Consider the following 17329-nt stretch of genomic DNA (forward strand, 5'->3'; position numbering starts at 1 on the left):
AGAAAGGCCCCCGGCAACGCAGCGTCCCCCCCCCCCCCAGTATGCAGCCAGAAGCAGCAAGGAAGGGAGCAGCTTATATTCGGGGGTTTTAACCCCCCCCCCCCATTTTTGAAGTTATATTCGGGTGCAGCTTATGTTCGGGCCAATACGGTATTTGTACCTTGGTGGCCCTGCCCTCAGCCCCCACATGCTTAAAGATGCCGTCTGCAATGATTTTGTTCATGCACACCCAACCACATGTAGGCCTCTGTACTCACAATCCCAGGCTGTTTTCCAAGATGCTAGATCACATGTACAGAAGTCTACATGTATTCAGATACACCTGCCTAGGCGCCTTGCAAATATCACCTTTGGAATATGTGGGAGTGGAAGCCTGATGAGTTCCCTCCATATGTTCAGTTGTATCTGAATGAATCTAAATAGATATAGCAACAAAGACACTTTGGCTCAGATGGAGGGAATTATTATAAAAAGAAGTTTTGGTACATTTTTTATTTGTTTGGATGCTATACTATAATCTAGCAGGAAGACAAGGAGAATTTACAAACATTCTTAACTTTACAAATGGAAAATAAAAATCTTTTCTTCAGAGTATGTCCAAATAATATTTATGGAGCAATAAATCATCCTGCTCTTCTTTTATTTTATTCTGTGGAATGTAATGAAACGGAGAATGGAATAGAAAACGTTTTTAATAAATTCTTTAGAAGCAACAGAACATACATTTTTCTACTGTCTTCTTCAAAATGAATTCAATATAAAATTTGTAATTGTATTTTGAAGAGAGAGACATATACATTTGCAGCTTGCGTCTCATAGCCAATTGAGTAAATGTACAGTACATTAATGCCATTTTAAAGCAACAGTTTTTCTACTACCATGAAACAATGTTTTTCCCTTGAGTGAACTATATTACATGCAGTTAAAAATAAAGTAAATTCAATGCAAAATATTTAGACTGATAATTCAGGCAGCATCTCTGCTTCGATATTCCCTGCCTGTTTTCTGTGTTGATTTTGTTTCGTGCTTGGTTTTGAATTTGAATAAAATATAGGATATATTTGCATGCCAGGATCCATAAATGGTGTAGCATGGGCAGATACTGAATTGTTTTTCGCAGCTGTTGAGTGGGTAGTTGAGGGTAGATGAACCAGACACCACCTAAGCTTGGGTCCCTTTTCCCACCCATGTTCACCATCTGCATAGAGTTTCTCTATGCAGCAGTAGAGTCATATTCATATTCATTCTGGATGTCAAGCACATTCACAAAAGCTGGCCCATAGCCATTTTTGCTTGAGCTACAACATGAAAAGCTTCTTTGGTACTGAAGCCAGCATGTAAGATATTTGAGTGGTCAAAGGTGCTTTCAAAGAGCATACATTTATGGCCTTTGAAATGCACCCTTATCAAAGCTGATTGCTCTGTGCCCAGGAAACCCAGTTTTTCTCTCTGTCAGATTGAAGACTTCAGTTTAGCTTGCTTGGTTTGTATAGTCCTGGTGGCAGTATTGCATTTGTGCATTCAAAGGATTGGTTAGGACAAAAGGTGAGACAAATGCATTTAGAGAGAGAATCGAACTAAGACACAAGTTTCATGAAAGGAAAGCTAAGAAAGGTTCATTAATAGATAACAGAGAGCTGTGCAGGATGCATGTGAAGCCTCACCCAGTCTCGATTTGGTCTTTTGTCCAACACATGAGTCCTCCGTAACCATGAAATTGAAAAGCCTGGAATCATGTGGGATCCAGTCTGCATGTGTCTGGATTGGGCAAATGGCACGGGAGCTGGTGTAATGCTATAGCTGAGTGCTGGTCTTGACCCTGCCTCCCATCACGACTTTGACAACTTGGGACCAGGTTGACTATGGAAATATATTCCTCCATATAAGCCTGACTGTTTCTAAAGCTCTCCATCTGAGGCTCTGGCAATTTCGCCTTCTGGCTGCAGTCCCTTCACCACATTGAGTGTCCCACCAGACAGTCCCCTGGCCTTCATGGGTGACTTGTTAGGCAGCACATAGCTATGACTGGAAGCCCTGCAAATCCCCAATATGTGGGTGGTCCTTTGGATCACAGGCATATTATTCATGCAGCAAGTCAATATAACTTATCCCCATGAAGTTCTAACAGGAATCTGTGTAGTGTTGATGGGTAGCAGGGATTCTCTTATGAGGTTAATCAAGTCTGTAGCTCATATATCTGTAACAAAGGGGGCAAAAAGCACCACAAGGTTATATCCAGGTATGGTCCTTCAATTTAGTTTAGCTTTATCCTGCCAAAGACATAGTAAAAGGTAAAGGGACCCCTGACCGTTAGGTCTAGTCGCGGACGACTCTGGGGTTGCGGCGCTCATTTCGCTTTACTGGCCAAGGGAGCTGGCGTACAGCTTCCGGGTCATGTGGCCAGCATGACTAAGCCACTTCCGGCAAACCAGAGCAGTGCATGGAAATGCCGTTTACTTTCCCGCCGGAGCGGTACCTGTTTATCTACTTGCACTCTGACATGCTTTTGAACTGCTAGGTTGGCAGGAGCAGGGACTGAGCAACAGGAGCTCACCCCATCGCGGCGATTCGAACTGCCGACCTTCTGATCGGCAAACCCTAGGATCTGTGGTTTAGACCACAGTGCCACCCATTTCCCTAAAGGCATAGTAGCAGTACAATATTCTGGTATCTCAACTGAAACAAAATCTGATGACAAATAAGCAAATGTCGTTCAAATATAGTTGCTGAGGCTTTTATCCCATACCCACTTCCCTAGGAGTGAGCACCATTTTGCTCAGTGGGACTTTTCAGAGTAAATATGTACAGGTTTGTGTTGGTGATGCCTTAACAAAGCTGCCAAGAGTGCTGTAGAAGCAGGGGAAGAGATGTTCTAAATAAATAACTCTTAGGCTTCCTTTCATACATCATAAAAGCATTTATAACATGTTAGAGGTGGATGCAAAACATGCATTGATATATTTCAGCATCTGATATCTTATATTTGTGTCAGCTTTGAAGGGGTAAAATTAATCCGCTTGCTGCAGAAAAGAAGTCCTCAATTGCCACAGATAAAACTGGATAGGTCACAGTGCCACAATTATCATTCACCTGACAGCGCTGCACCTCCATAATAGGATATAATTTTGCCGAGATGCGTTTTCCCTAAGGAGTGAGGGCTGCTCTTAGGGCTAAACGGGAAGCAGCAGCAGTGGCGGTTTTTTGTTTGTCATGTGGATCTGCCACAATCACCAGAATAGTGGATGGAGGGGGCTGCTTTTTGGCAGCAAAAGAGGCACAAAGACTGTGATTGCAGAAATCACCAGTCCTTTCCATATCTGAGCTCTGCTGTGGAGAAAAGCATTGGGTGGTGAAGAGGGAGCATACTGTGTGTGGGGAGGAGGATAAACTTCATTCCCTTTGCTTTTTAAATACCAGACCTCCAACCCATTCTTTTCTAGCAGAGTTGTGACAAAATCACATAGAAACTCACAGATCTGATGCCAGTCCATCTACTCTGCCCCTTAGTAGCATGGTCTGTTCCTGTGTGTGCATTTCCAGCTACCAGCTGCAAAGCACTCAAGAGAACACACACAGAGCCCAGATGGAGCAGTTAGGATGCACTGAGGTCAGTGCGGCTACTTAACGTGCATAGTTCCATCTTTATAAGAAGAGACTCCTTTAATGTGGAATATTCGTCAAGAGTATTCTTTTTTTAAAAGGAAAGTCCCTGCTAGATGGGCCCCATTGCTGGTGGCATTATTTGCAGAGGCACCATGGACGTTCCCTTAAAACGTAAGGTCGGCTTTTCTGTCAACATTACCCTCACAAAGTCCTAGGTTGAAAGCAAAGCATTGTTTCTCTGGTTGTGAACATCTCCAAATCCAACTTCTGTGAGGAGTTGTGGCAAGGGGAAACAAGTTTATGTGTCAATGATTCATTCAGAAGTGGGGGCACATGCATTCTCGCTCTCATCCTAAGGCTTTGTAAGCATAACAATTTTGGTATGATTGTTATTAGAAATTCGGAGAAATGAAATGCCCCTATATTTTACATGATGCTTTAGATTCCAGTCCTAGTTTATACCAAAGGGTCTTCAGACCAGCTGTAGGCTCATGGCCAACCAGAGTGGACAAAGAAAAGATGGAGTTTGTGGGGAAGGCAATTTAGACCAGACCTACCCACTTCAGGGTCCTCTAAGCCACATGAAGCAACTACTGCTCCTTTTCTGCAATCGTAGGCAAGCAACCAAAAAAGGAAGTGGGCCCCCCCTAGACCACCAAGTGGTTGGAGGACTGCATTCAACTTGGTATCATACTAGAACATCTTTCTATGAAACTTGTTGGCTGGAGACTCAGGAGAGACAAAAGAGACAACTTCACTGAAAAAGACTCCGAGTTGAGAGTGGATTTCATGCTCTTTATTCAACTCATAGTGGTGAAGAGGAATTGAAGTTCCCCCAGAATGTCTGCTTTATATACATTATTTACACAATGGGCCCCACGTGAGTGGCTAATTCCGAGATTCACCTGTAGGCCAATCAGGTTGTGGATTCACTTCCACCTGGAGCTGGATTGGGTGGCTCCTGTGGACCAACCCAACTGCTGCATTCTGAATCCTATTGTTCTAGTACCAATCAGGCTGCTGCCTTTTGGATCCTATTCAACTCAGTACATAACATTCACAGAGCAGAATTAATTGATGGTGATGGCTTGTTTAGGTGACTGAAAGGGAATTCATAACATTAATGGGGGATAAGTATTTCACTGAACATCAGTTACTAAAACTGGGACCTCACCTCTAGACATAGAATCATAGAGTTGGAATAGACCACAAGGGCCATCGAGTCCAGCCCCCTGACAAGCAGGAAACACCATCAGAGCACTCCTGACATATGGTTGTATATATGACTTTCTTCAGTATGTTCCATTGTGTCTCTTCCCCTTTTCCAACTGATACCCAACATTCAATGGCTACTGAGTGTTCTTGATCCTCAGTCAGATTGAATGGGGGGGGTGTGAGTTGCCCTTTATGTTTTATTTAGGGTCTACTTCTGCTAGCACTGACCATCTCAGTTTACTCTTTGAGAGAATTTGCATGTTCGCAGGCAGTGTCCTTGAAGTTGTTGTGGTGCAACCACAGCAGAGGAATCTGCCTTGTTTGTGGAATTACCAGAGGTGGCTTGTTGGTTGCTGTGGGTAGCAGGATATTGGAATAGATGGACCTTTAATCTGATCCCCCTGCCCCAGGGATGATCTTATGCCATTATCTCTAGACACTACGCCTGCTGCATTTGTGGCTCTTTTGGGGGGATTTTGTGAAACTAAAGTTGCCCATTTCTTAAATTGTTTGGAGCAATTTAAGTTTCACGAAAGTCCCCAAAGACCTATTTGCTCCCCAGGAAATGATAGAGGGATTAAAGCCTCAGTATGTCAGGTCTTCCTTTCCACTACCCGCAACTCCCTCTGAAAAAAGCTGCTCCCTTTGTGATGTGATGTGAGCTCCTCTTCAAATAAAATTCATCTTTAATATCTGTATTGTTCATCTGCTACAATATTCCTCTTAATCAGTTTAATTTTCTTGTAAAAATTGGTTTTGAAGCAGTACTACAGCATTAAGAAAACTGGAAAATATTATTTCAGCCACTTGAGTTCAACAATGAGCATTAATAATGGGTAAATTAGAAATCTTCATCTATGAGTCATTTTCATTGAATTGCATTCTCTCCAGCGCATGCGAATGTCTAGAATATATTTACATGCAAAGTGGTTAGCACTGGGATTGATTAAAATCATTTAATATAGTTGCCAGTAATTTCTAGAGATGGCTGCAATTTTGGAAGCATTCATCTCCTGGAAATGGATTTGGAAGCTCGATTTGGAACACTGGTGTTGGGTATATCCCATCCCTTGTTTCAGTCTTTTTTAAAAAAATCTTCCGTTTCCTCCCTCTTTGGTGAGGTTTTGGAAGTGAATATATACTCGCAACTAACTCTGCATTAAAACAATCCCTTTTCATTTCCACTGATTCAGACTCTTACTGAAGGGACAAAACTTGTAATAAAGGATCTTTACGTGCCTTTATGTTCCCATTACAAATAGGTTTTGCTCATTTCTGTTTGCTTTTTTTTAGCCATAACAGTTCATTTAAAAACTAAATAATCACTAAAGATGACTAGACGGTGGGTAAAACCAGGATCTGCTCCATAGGTTTCCTGCAGCGGAGAACACTGAAACATCTAGTCGAGGTTACAAATAGCTGGGGTGGGTGCATGATGCCGCTGTTTTTTCTTGATTCCTGAATAAAAGCAGAAAATGCAACTCTCCTTTTGAATATTCAGGGTAACATTTAAGTCTGTCGGAAAGGCACAGTTGGCTTTTAATATGCTTTTATTATGCATAATTTGATTTAAATCGTTGTTTTAAAAGTGGAAGCAAGTATATGAAACACCATTTTAAGAATGCCCAGAATGTTTACATGAGTTGAGAGTTTAAGGCTATATAATTTAGAAATGCTTTCTGCAGGATGTAAAATATACAGTGGTACCTTGGTTTTTGAACGCGATCCATTCTGGAAGACCATTTGAGTTCTGAAACGCTCGCAAACTGAAAACTCAGTAGCCAACAGCTAGGCCTCAGGATCTTGCACTCAGCGGAAGCTGTGTGACATGTTTGACTTCTGAGGTGTGTTCAAAAACTGAAGCATTTACTTCCAGGTTTACGGCATTTGAAAACCAAAACGTTCATCAACGGAGATGTTCGAAAACCGAGGTACCACTGTACTTAGACTTGTCGTTATTGTGAGGTTCATGTGTAGAACTGCCTAGCTATCAGTCCTGGAAAGCCAAGAAAAATGTTGACCCAGTCATAGTCTTCATCACTATGACAAGATGTATTTCTACTTAAATAATCATATTTTGAAATGTGCACATAAAACTTATATACATTTTATGTAAATTGGTTTCCTTTTCTTGTATTTCCTCATTTTTGGCAATATGTCAGTGGACACACTGGACTCTCTGCCTCAAATTTTTCTCCTAAAATTATTTGTGGTTATCGCATCTTTTAGCTGGCCAAATCTTTAAATTGTTTTAGCATCTGCTAAAGTAATATTTTCATTAGGAAGCTCGGCAGGGGCTGCCTCGTCCTATTTTAATAAGTTGGCCAAGGTGGAGAGATTGTGTTACTATAATTCCTTTCCCATCCCTGTCACCTCCTGCTGAGGTATTTACATCCCTAATTAAAAAGGACAAAGCCTTGGGAGGGTTTTATTTAAATTGAAAATTAATCTGAACAGTGACACAAAAGTTATCTCAGTGGGTGGCAGAACAGAAACAGAATGCTGGCTAATGCCCACAACACAAGTTTTGCCTGTCTTGAGAGCACAACACTGACCTCCTTGTGAAGTTGATTCTCAAATTATTGCCGCATGCTACCCCAGTCTCCAAGCAGTGTGAGATTCCAGGGGTTCCAGGCGCTTGCCCAGGGTTCGTGTTTTCTCCTGGAAATGAGGCACAACAGAGACTGTGGTGTCTTTATGGCATATGGTTTATTTAAACATACAGTGGTACCTCGGGTTACAGACGCTTCAGGTTACAGATGCTTCAGGTTACAGACTCTGCTAACCCAGAAATAGTACCTCGGGTTAAGAACTTTGCTTCAGGATGAGAACAGAAATCACGCGGTGGCAGTGGGATACCCCATTAGCTAAAGTGGTACCTCAGGTTAAGAACAGTTTCAGGTTAAGAACAGACCTCCAGAACGAATTAAGTTCTTAATCCAAGGTACCACTGTATATACAACCTGAGCCTACGATGGAGGGATTCACAACACCCATGCCCCCAAAGGGTCTTGTTTCTCCCATAGCCACAGCCTTGGATTGACAGCAGAAATCAGCCATGGCGCTCTCTCTGCCTGTCCAGTCTGCAGCTTTTTCTCGAGCTTCTAGATCACATGACAGCAAACTCTGCTCCTTGCTGCTTTCCTCCTTGGTGACGTCACACACACCACCCTACTATAAACTCTGGCTTTAACTATTGAGAAAGGGAGCCCTATCCATGTGCCGTATTGCACCGAGCTTCTAATCCTTTGTTCTCTTAATGGCCCATCCCCTGGGCGATCACCTGATGAGGAAACTAGTCTAGCTTTTAAACATTTGCTGGATCCAGGAATTAGAGGAGTATGGCACCCACAAACTCATAACACTTAGGTAACAAAAGTGCAGGCTCAAAACACCATTTTAGTGTGCATTTACAGGTAATGAGGCATCTGTAGTATTGGGGGGGGGCTTTAATTGCTGTATTAAAAGTCTCTCCTATAGATGAATAATTCTCATAACTACTCATAATGGAATCAGTTTATCACGTAGTAAAGGAAATGTATACTTTGGGGTGTTTATAAGTTCCTGGCAGTTTCCATTTAATTAAAGGTTATTTTAATAGCAGGACTATAGAAGCAGTTTCACCCGGCCCATTGTTCTTGCTGGCAAAGAGCCCAAACCGAAAGCCTTTTCCCTGACATCTAGTTTGCTGTGTGTAGCAAGTCCCCACCACCACCACATACACACACGTAATCACGAACGTTCAATTTTTGTTTTTACAGACAAAAAGTCTGTAGTAATGTGAGTCTCCCGCCTTGGTAGATTGAAATGGTTTGGCCTTGATCTTGTCAAAGGCTCTTTGTGAGAATAAGGCCATGGCGATCTTGCTGGGTTATGTATTTTCCTTTGTCTTAGGGATATTATTACCCAACTTCTCCTCAATGAAGAAAAGGAGGCATGAATGAAATTATCACATCATCAATAAAATTTTGTGCATAGGCCTAAGACCAAATGTAGATCTGCTGTCCCAAACTTTATAAGCCTAGGAGCTTATTTAGATTGCGGGGTGTGCCCCCCCCCCATTGCTTTGCCCTTTTCAGGAGTAGCCGTGGTGCAGTATTCTGTTTGCATTGGTGTTAAATCCTAACCAGAGTTTGGATCTCAAGAATGGTCCCTGTATCCAAGGCCCATGTGTTGGATTTTTTCAGTCATAAAGTGATTAAATATTCTGTACTACCCTGGGGATGAAATGGAGCAGTCAGGCTCACCTCACTCCTCTTGGGTTGCAAGTCAGTGTCATATTAGTAATATAAATCAGCTTCAGCATTTGACAAGGGAGAATCTTGTGCGTTTCGAGATTAACGGAAAGACTAGATAACAGGCTGACAAAGTTTAGCATTACAGCTATCTGGTTAATTATCTTGACGCCTCTATTGTTTACATGTTATCAAAATACATTGTCTTCCTGTGTGAGTGCACTGTTCTTCCCTGACGATAAAAAGAACACCTTTTTTATTCTCCTTTGCGGAATTATTTTTATCTCCCTCTTCTTTTGCCAGATGGTGACGGACAGACTGAGCATTTGCTGCCAGCCTGTGCTGATTCAGCTTGTCAGAAGAGTGTCATCTACCTATCTAAACCAGGATTGGATTCGGTATGTTGAGCTTCTGTTTGCACAGATTAAATTAAACCGTGTTTATATTTTGTACATCAGATGAAATGACAAAGATCCAAATCTAGCCCCAAAGGGACAACAATTAGGGCCATGCCAGATGTCAGCAGCAGCCACATATGCTGCAGTAGAAAGTTGGCGTGAGTTTTAATTTGTTTTTAGTCTGTTGTTATTTTAACATTTGTGCATCTTCCGTTGTTTTTCTTAATGATAATTTTATTGTTTTATCTTCTTTGTAAACCACTTTGAGGTTTTGGGCAGTCAAGCATTGTATGAATTTTATGAAATACATGAATAATAAGAAATAAAACCGTAAATGTGCAAATGAGGAATGTTCATCCTAACCTATTTCACAGGGTTGTTGTGGACATTCAGTGAGGAGGAAGAGAACCACATACACCACCTAGAGCTCCTTGGAGAAAAAGATGAGATACAAATTACAGCTAATGCTTTATTATTACACAGTTATTGTTGCATTCCACCCCAATCTGTACTGAGCGGTGTGTGAGACTTGGAAGTTTTCCATACACTCACCTAGGGTTTGTGTTTTCTTTGGAAAATGAGGCACAGTGGAGACCAGGCATAGGCAAACTCCAGCCCTCCATATGTTTGGGACTACAATTCCCATCATCCCTAGCTAACAGGACCAGTGGTCAGGGATGATGGGAATTGTAGTCCCATACATCTGGAGGGCTAGAGTTCGCCTATGCCTGGTGGAGACTGTGGTGTCTTTATAGGTTTATTTACACCTATATACAACCTGAAGCCTTCAGTGGAGGGGCTCGCAGCAGTAGCAGCCCCAAACATGCCAACTTCCTCCATAGTAACAGCATCAACATTCTTTCTCTGCAGCCTCTCTTGTTCTGCAGGGCACATCCCAGCTTAATTGCTTCTCTCTCCTACCTGATTATGGCACTCCACCCTCCCTCAACTAAGCCCTGTTTATTGACAGAGGGAGGAAGGCCTCCATTAATTTGCATTCTAACACCTTTTTCTTTTTATGCTTTGAACTCTTAATCCTCCCAGACAGTCACCTCACAAAGAAGTTTGCCTGACTTCATTAACACTTGCTGATTTGGCTAGGAGTACCATGTCCAATGCACAACCCAGGAAATGTGCCTACCCTAATTAGCTTTTACATGCTAATCACTGATGCTTAGAATACACACTATACTTCCTTAGATTCTAACCCCTGGATAGTCTGATACAGTTTTTGACATAAGCTTAATTAAGCCCCTCAAACTTTATACATTATTATTAACATCTGTATATTTGGAGATGTGTCAGATGCTCATTAGAGAGATGTGAGCCAGCTCCCTAAATCATTCATTAGTCTTCAGCCGGACGGTCGAAACCCACAAGTGGGTCATAGCCAGACCCAAGGTGAGTCACAACAGGAGAAAATATATGATAAAAGATTAATAAATGCTTGTTTAGGTTAAAAGCTTTGGTGCTGAGAAGGCTGAAGATACCTGCCCTAAATGTTTACAGGCCAGTGTGGTGTAGTGATTAAGAGCGGTAGTCTCGCAATCTGGGGAACCGGGTTCGTGTCTCCGCTCCTCCACATGCAGCTGCTGGGTGACCTTGGGCCAGTCACACTTCTTTGAAGTCTCTCAGCCCCACTCACCTCACAGAATGTTTGTTATGGGGGAGGAAGGGAAAGGAGAATGTTTGAGGCTCCTTAAAGGGAGTGAAAGGCGGGATATCAAATCCAAACTACTACTACTACTACTACTCCTCCTCTTCTTCTTCTTCTTCTTCTTCTTCTTCTTCTTCTTCTTCTTCTTCTTTAACCCCTTATGTACTTCACTACAGTGAACACCCAGGCACTCCTTGTCACATGTGACAACTTCATAATTCATAATGTCTCCCATAGACTAGAAAGAGGCAATGGCTTCAAGCTCAGGAGAGGCAACTTTCGGAACACATTTCTAACCGCAAGAGCAGTTCAGCAGTGGAACAAGGCTGCCCAGGGCATCTATGGAAATTAATAGGGGCACCTTCTTGAGTCACTCAAAATGGTGTTAATCAATCAACCTGGGTAATCAACAAAATGTTACAACCCTACTTAAGCAGGGTTGTTGCCGAAACACTTCCAACAGCTGTATATACCCAGAACAGTAAAGCTCATGTATCTCCAGATCACGACATTCTCTTTGAAAGCCTGAGAAATCCTCGTTCTGTTCAGCCATTGTTAGAATCTTATTTGTATTCCAAGTATCAGCACAAGCTGTATTTGAGGCTTCTGTTTACAAACTAATCTTCCTGAGGAAGGGGGTGGGAGGGGGGGAGTGAAAACCCAATAGATTTCTATCAAGCAGCTCCTTTATGCCTTTAGTATTGTAGTGGATACAACTGAACCCCTATTTTTAGTGTTTATAGCTCCATCTAGAAGATATTTAGGAATGGTGTATGAATGATCTCCCCTTTTCTGATTCTCTTTTGTTTCTAGTAATGGATTTTTTGCAGTGTAAATTCTTCTTCTGAGTGAAGTAAAACTGCAATTTGAACTTGATTGTTCTGTCTTAAACCAGTGGGAGGGATTGTACAAATGATTTGTCTCAGGCAACAAGAGCGTTTGACTGTTTTCTGTTGAGCAAAAACCAGCGTTAACGAATCTATCATTGCTTTGTTTTGCACAGTTCCCCAAAGACAACTGTCTCTCTTTCGCATCTTGCCATAGACTTTTCAAAAACCTGGCAGCCCACTAAAACACCCAGATGCATAAAGCACAAAGTTTACAAAAGCCAGGAATAGCAGGAATGGTGTATATGTGTGTCAGAAACAGAGAGATACTGTCTTATTCCTGTTGCTTTTTAATTCTTTAATATGCAGCTCAGTTTCATGGATGGAACAGTCCTATAGGATTTAGAGCACTCCAGAACAGAAAAGCAGAGGGGGAGAGAGAGCGATTGAGCAGCCTTGGGGTCACCAGGGTGGAAGTCTTCAATGGGCTCTCCATATGCACCTGGTTGGTTAAGGAGATTCCTGTTCACCAAGGCCTTTCTCTCCCTGTCCTTCTGAATCAGATATTGCAGTGATTTAATCTCTGCTCTGAAAAAGTATGTGCAGTCATTAGTATTTGGCTTATGTACTGATTTTATAATCAAGTTATTGGTTAGTTGTAATCCACTTAAGATAATTTCAGTAGAGAGGTGTTGTTTAAAAAGAGATTAACCATCTCTCCCTTTTAAGAAAAGGAACACTATCTACCAGATGCCTGCAGCTAAATACTTGGCTCCTTTCTTCATCCGCTCATTTTTTCTGCCATCCATTGGCTCCTCCAGCCACTGTTTTACAGCGCACAGCCTACTTTGCCTAATTTCCTTAGGCCCCCCTGCCTCTTGGTCAGTCTCCCTGATACTCCTGCCTTTCCTCCCCCACCTACACACATACCCTTCTGACTCTAAGCACTACGAAATTTCTTCAGAGTTTCCCTCTCAATAGCCACTTCTGACAATCTGCCCACATAGAAGTTGGGCAGACAGCGTTCCCCCCTGCACAATTGGAGTGCTTGTGAACAATCCTTACTGTCACATCAGAAGCTACATTGCCACCAGTACAATGTATGTGTGGGTCAGGTCAGTGCCTTGATGGGATCTCATGTATGCAGTCTAGGGTTCCATGATGAAAGAAAGGTAGGGTTTAATCTAAGGAAAACAAAGCAATATGTGTTCAATAAATCCTGACAATTTGTGTTGTTGTTTTTCTGGTTCTCAGTGGTTTCCAGTGTTGCAAAACTTCACATACAAAGGTACCCTCTGGGGCTTTGTTCCGTATGATTCCGCTCAAACCAGCTTTTCCTTCCCAATCACCCTTCACATTGGAGATTATAACATGGATGGCTATCCAGACGCACTTGCCATACTGAAGAATACATCAGGAAGGTACAGTATATTCAGTAAATAGTGTTTTCAAGTGTTTCTTCTACTTGGCATAATGGTGCATGAAATTATTCTCACCTTCAAATACCGTAGGCCCACGGAGAAGCTGAATCGCTTCTTCTAAAAAAGAAGTGCCTGAATGGTATGAGAATGGATCTATTTATCTGTATCAAGCAGCCCTTTTATTCTTTTCTGCTGCTTAGCAGGATGTTACAAATGCCATCTAGGAAGAAGAGTTCATTGTGAAGAAATGCTGCCTGTTTCACCCTTTCCCATTGGAAAAATGTGTGGAAGGAGCATGGGGAGCTTCCCCCCCCCCCCCTTATTAAGTTCCAATTGTCTGAAAAGCACATACTCATCATGGTTCCTTGTGGAATGATCTCCCCATGGAGATCAAGCAAGCTCCAGTTGTGGTTATCCTGCCAGCAGTTGAAAACTTACCTACCCAGGCATTTTCTTGACCATTATTATGGGCTCCCATCATTCCTGTTTACCGTGACTGATATTTTAATGTTATTTTGTTGTGATTGGTATTTTAAATTTGTTTCATTGAACTGGTTTTATTGTGTAGTTCTGTTTGTTTGAAAGCTGTTGTGTAGATTCTGTAAATATTTCTGTAGCAGAAGTCTTCAGAAATTGTACTTAAAGATGTGTAATTCCTAAATTTCTACGCTGACTTGGAGAAGCCTTCCCCAAACTAGTGTCCTCCAGATGTCCTCAAATGGACACCAGGACACCACTACGTGGGATTGTTATCCTCCCACTCATTTGAAGGAGGCAGGAGAACTTCATCCTTGCACTGGATTTGAGTTCCTCCCCTTCCTTGGGGGCTCTGTTTGTTTGAAGCAGCCTTCCCTAAGCTGCTGTCCTGCAGATGCTCTGGAGAACAATACCCATCATCCCTGACCATTGGCCATCTGAGGAGCACCATGTGGAGGAAGGCTGTGGGTCAGTACACCTGACTGGAGGTTTGAGCCCACTGAGGGAATCGTATGGGCAGGATGCCTGCATTGCTGGAGGTTCGGCTGGATGACTCTTGCAGTTCCTTCCTCCTCCACAATTCTATGATTCTATGATTAGGAACATGCTGTGGGCTCACATGCTCTCTTCCCACCAATCCCCCCTTCCCTGACATTGTGCTGATTCACTCCTTCACGTTTGCAACAGGACTTTCAAAGGCAGTCTGTGATATGTCATGAACAGCTCTGCTGTTGAAAGGGAGCTAAAGTCAGAAAAGCAACTGGTCATGCCCAAGCCATTGCTGGAGACCAGAGGAGGAAAGAGTGCTGTTGCACTCAGCTCCTGCTTATGGCCTTCTTATAGACCCACTGTGAGAACAGGATGCTGGGGCTAATCCCGCAGGCTCTTCTTATGTTCTGATGCCCAGGCACTTTGTGACATAACAGCAGATTAGTCACTCGCTGCCTGACGAGAGGCATAGCCAACAGGCTCTGACCGTACGTGCATACCCAGAGATGCCATTTTCCTGTTAAAGCAAGCGTCAACATCTCAGTCCCTTCATCAGCATCAAGTCCCTTCAATAATAATTCACACCAGCTGAAGCTTCTCTAAAGACATTTCTGCTGATCTTTCAAAGATGCTATTCCTCCCCTCCCCCTGCCAACCCTTCCTCTTGGCCGGCTAGATAGGAAGAATTTGGGTTCTGCTTCTAGGGCATTGTCTCCTTTTATTTTGACATTATGGCTGGCAAATGGAGGCAGTCTTTATACCCTGGAGGATCTTGGTTCATGGCCGTGGTTGTGAGTGTGCATTGTCAGTTCCATTTTTGCCTGAGGCAGCTCCTCTTCCCTCAAGCAGTTGTTGACCCATTTTATTTTGATGGATACACTGCAGATGCATTTTCTGGTAGCTGTCATACACGTTTTTGCTCAGTCACCAGCTCTCCCACCACTGGAAGACCGCCGCTGTCATGACCCTCAGCTGCTTCCTACCTCTGCCCCTTTACATTGTCATGTGCAAACATCTGGATGAATTACCTTGTGGTAATGCATTGCCTGGAGCTGCTGTGCAATACGAAGGATGCATGTTGGAAGTGGGAACATTCCTATGAATGCCTGCAAAATATTTGCAGGGTACATATTTCATTTATCGCCAGGTGTTTAAATCAGAGTTGGTGATCTTAACCCTGTTCTTGAAAGCTAGCTTAAGACAAAGGTTTAAAGTAGCAGAGCTGATAGCAATGTATAAATTTACATTGCTCTTGTAAAGAATCAAAGGGTACGATTAAAATACAAAGTTGATTTTTAACAAGAATAAGGGATAAGGGAAGGTTAGACTGATTCCTGAATCGGGTGGGCAGGCAGTAGATTGCAGTCCACCAGTTCTCCTAGGAGCTCCCAGGATTCTTGCAAGTAAAGACATCATGTTAAACCAATGTTAAAAAATAATGTATGGTTTATTGTGCACAAGCACCATGCTGGTGTGTGCTGCTCATTACTGCCCACTTTGTTCCCAAGTAGGAAACAGACCAGAGACTGGCATTGCTTTAGATGCAAACCAGCATTCACAGTTTGTTCCCCTCCAAACAAACAGCAAACAGTAAGCCAAGAACAAAGCTTGGCTTCCATTCATGGCTTGTTTGAAGAGAAATAAACCACATCCGCCGGTTCGTACGGACCATAACATCAGCCCCTGGTTTGATTCTTTCCTCGTGTGGCAAGAGGAAGAGAGAGGCAGGGACTTATGAGCAGCATATGCCACCCACCAGTGCACTGGTCTGTCACCTTTAAACCATGGTTGGTTGATTGGTTAAAAAAAGTTTTAACATAATATTGAAACCAGGCCATAACAAGGCACTTCCATTCCTCCGCGAGAGTGCATATTCAGAAGCGCAACAGTTTGCCAGTACCACTGAGCTGAATGAACCTGTGTGTTTTTTATTTATTATTGTATTTACATCCTGCTTTTTCCCCAAGTTGGGATCCAACATTTTAAAACAACGTAATATATGTTGGGTGAAAGATCCTGCCTTGCAGGGGACCTGGACCAGATGACCCACATGGTTCCATCCAATTCTGTGTTGATTCTATTATTGTATTTATATCATTGTGTAGCCCCAGATCTGTAATATTGCTTGAGTGCAGGCTTGGGTTTCAGGGCATGTACAAACCTCCTTGAGCATTAGTCCCTTGCAGAGCCTTTCTAATCACCTAATTATTATGGTATGATGAGTCTTATCAAATAGCCATATCCCAAGAATCTGCAGAGCTTGATGGATTCAGCTTAACATCTTGACTATCTATGCCCCAAAAGCACACTGTAACTTGATGCTGAGCACAAGCATATTCCCTTTAGCTATTTAAATCAAGTACACACAGTTCAAGTAGCAGGGTGCAGTTCCTGCACATATATCGGCCATCTGCTTTTTCAATCCCTCCCAATAATCCAGGGCTTCATAGCTCATCAAGACAAAATCTTCTTTTTCCCCCCAAACAGCTTTTGTCATATTTCAGTGGCCAGCCAAACTAGCACTCTAACATCACACTGCTGTTTAGCTTGGAGCGGGGTGGGGAATCCTCAAAGACCTTGTTAATACTTTGGAAATCCTTTAAGATCCCCATTTTAAGAGCTGTATAAATGCAGATTACAGCAGCAGACATGAAATGTAATCCATAATAAAGGGGGAATTTAAAATGTGTGTGTTCTGAGCAAAGACTCTTGTTCAGTCACTTTAAGGTTTTAGTGACGTCTAACAGTGAAATAGTGTTTCTGTGCTGAGCATTAAAAAACAATGACAGAAGGAGATGCTTTAATATGGGCAACCTCCAAGGAACCAATTCACTTTCTTAAGTTAATTTTTAAATTTATTTTATTTGTGCCCTGTGTTTTCAGCCAATATTATCTTCCAAGCAGCTTATAATTAAAACCCACAAAAGTGGTACAATATATTAGGGCTAAGTGGAGGTATTTCTGATAGTCCTTTTTGGTTCCTGGTAATGGATGACCTAATCCAAAT

General features: G+C 42.4%; 1 protein-coding gene across 1 annotated transcript in view; it reads left to right on the plus strand.

The window, feature by feature from the left end:
* ITFG1 (integrin alpha FG-GAP repeat containing 1) overlaps positions 1-17329 on the plus strand; it is a 121444-nt gene that overhangs the window by 43187 nt on the left and 60928 nt on the right. The window contains exons 9-10 of the mRNA XM_082232921.1: positions 9357-9451; positions 13190-13356. Of these exons, the coding sequence (XP_082089047.1) occupies positions 9357-9451; positions 13190-13356 (262 nt within the window). The remainder of the gene's footprint in view (positions 1-9356; positions 9452-13189; positions 13357-17329) is intronic.

This window comes from Podarcis vaucheri, assembly GCF_965113315.1.
Source record: "Podarcis vaucheri genome assembly, chromosome: 7".
NCBI classification, from domain to species: Eukaryota; Metazoa; Chordata; class Lepidosauria; order Squamata; family Lacertidae; genus Podarcis; species Podarcis vaucheri.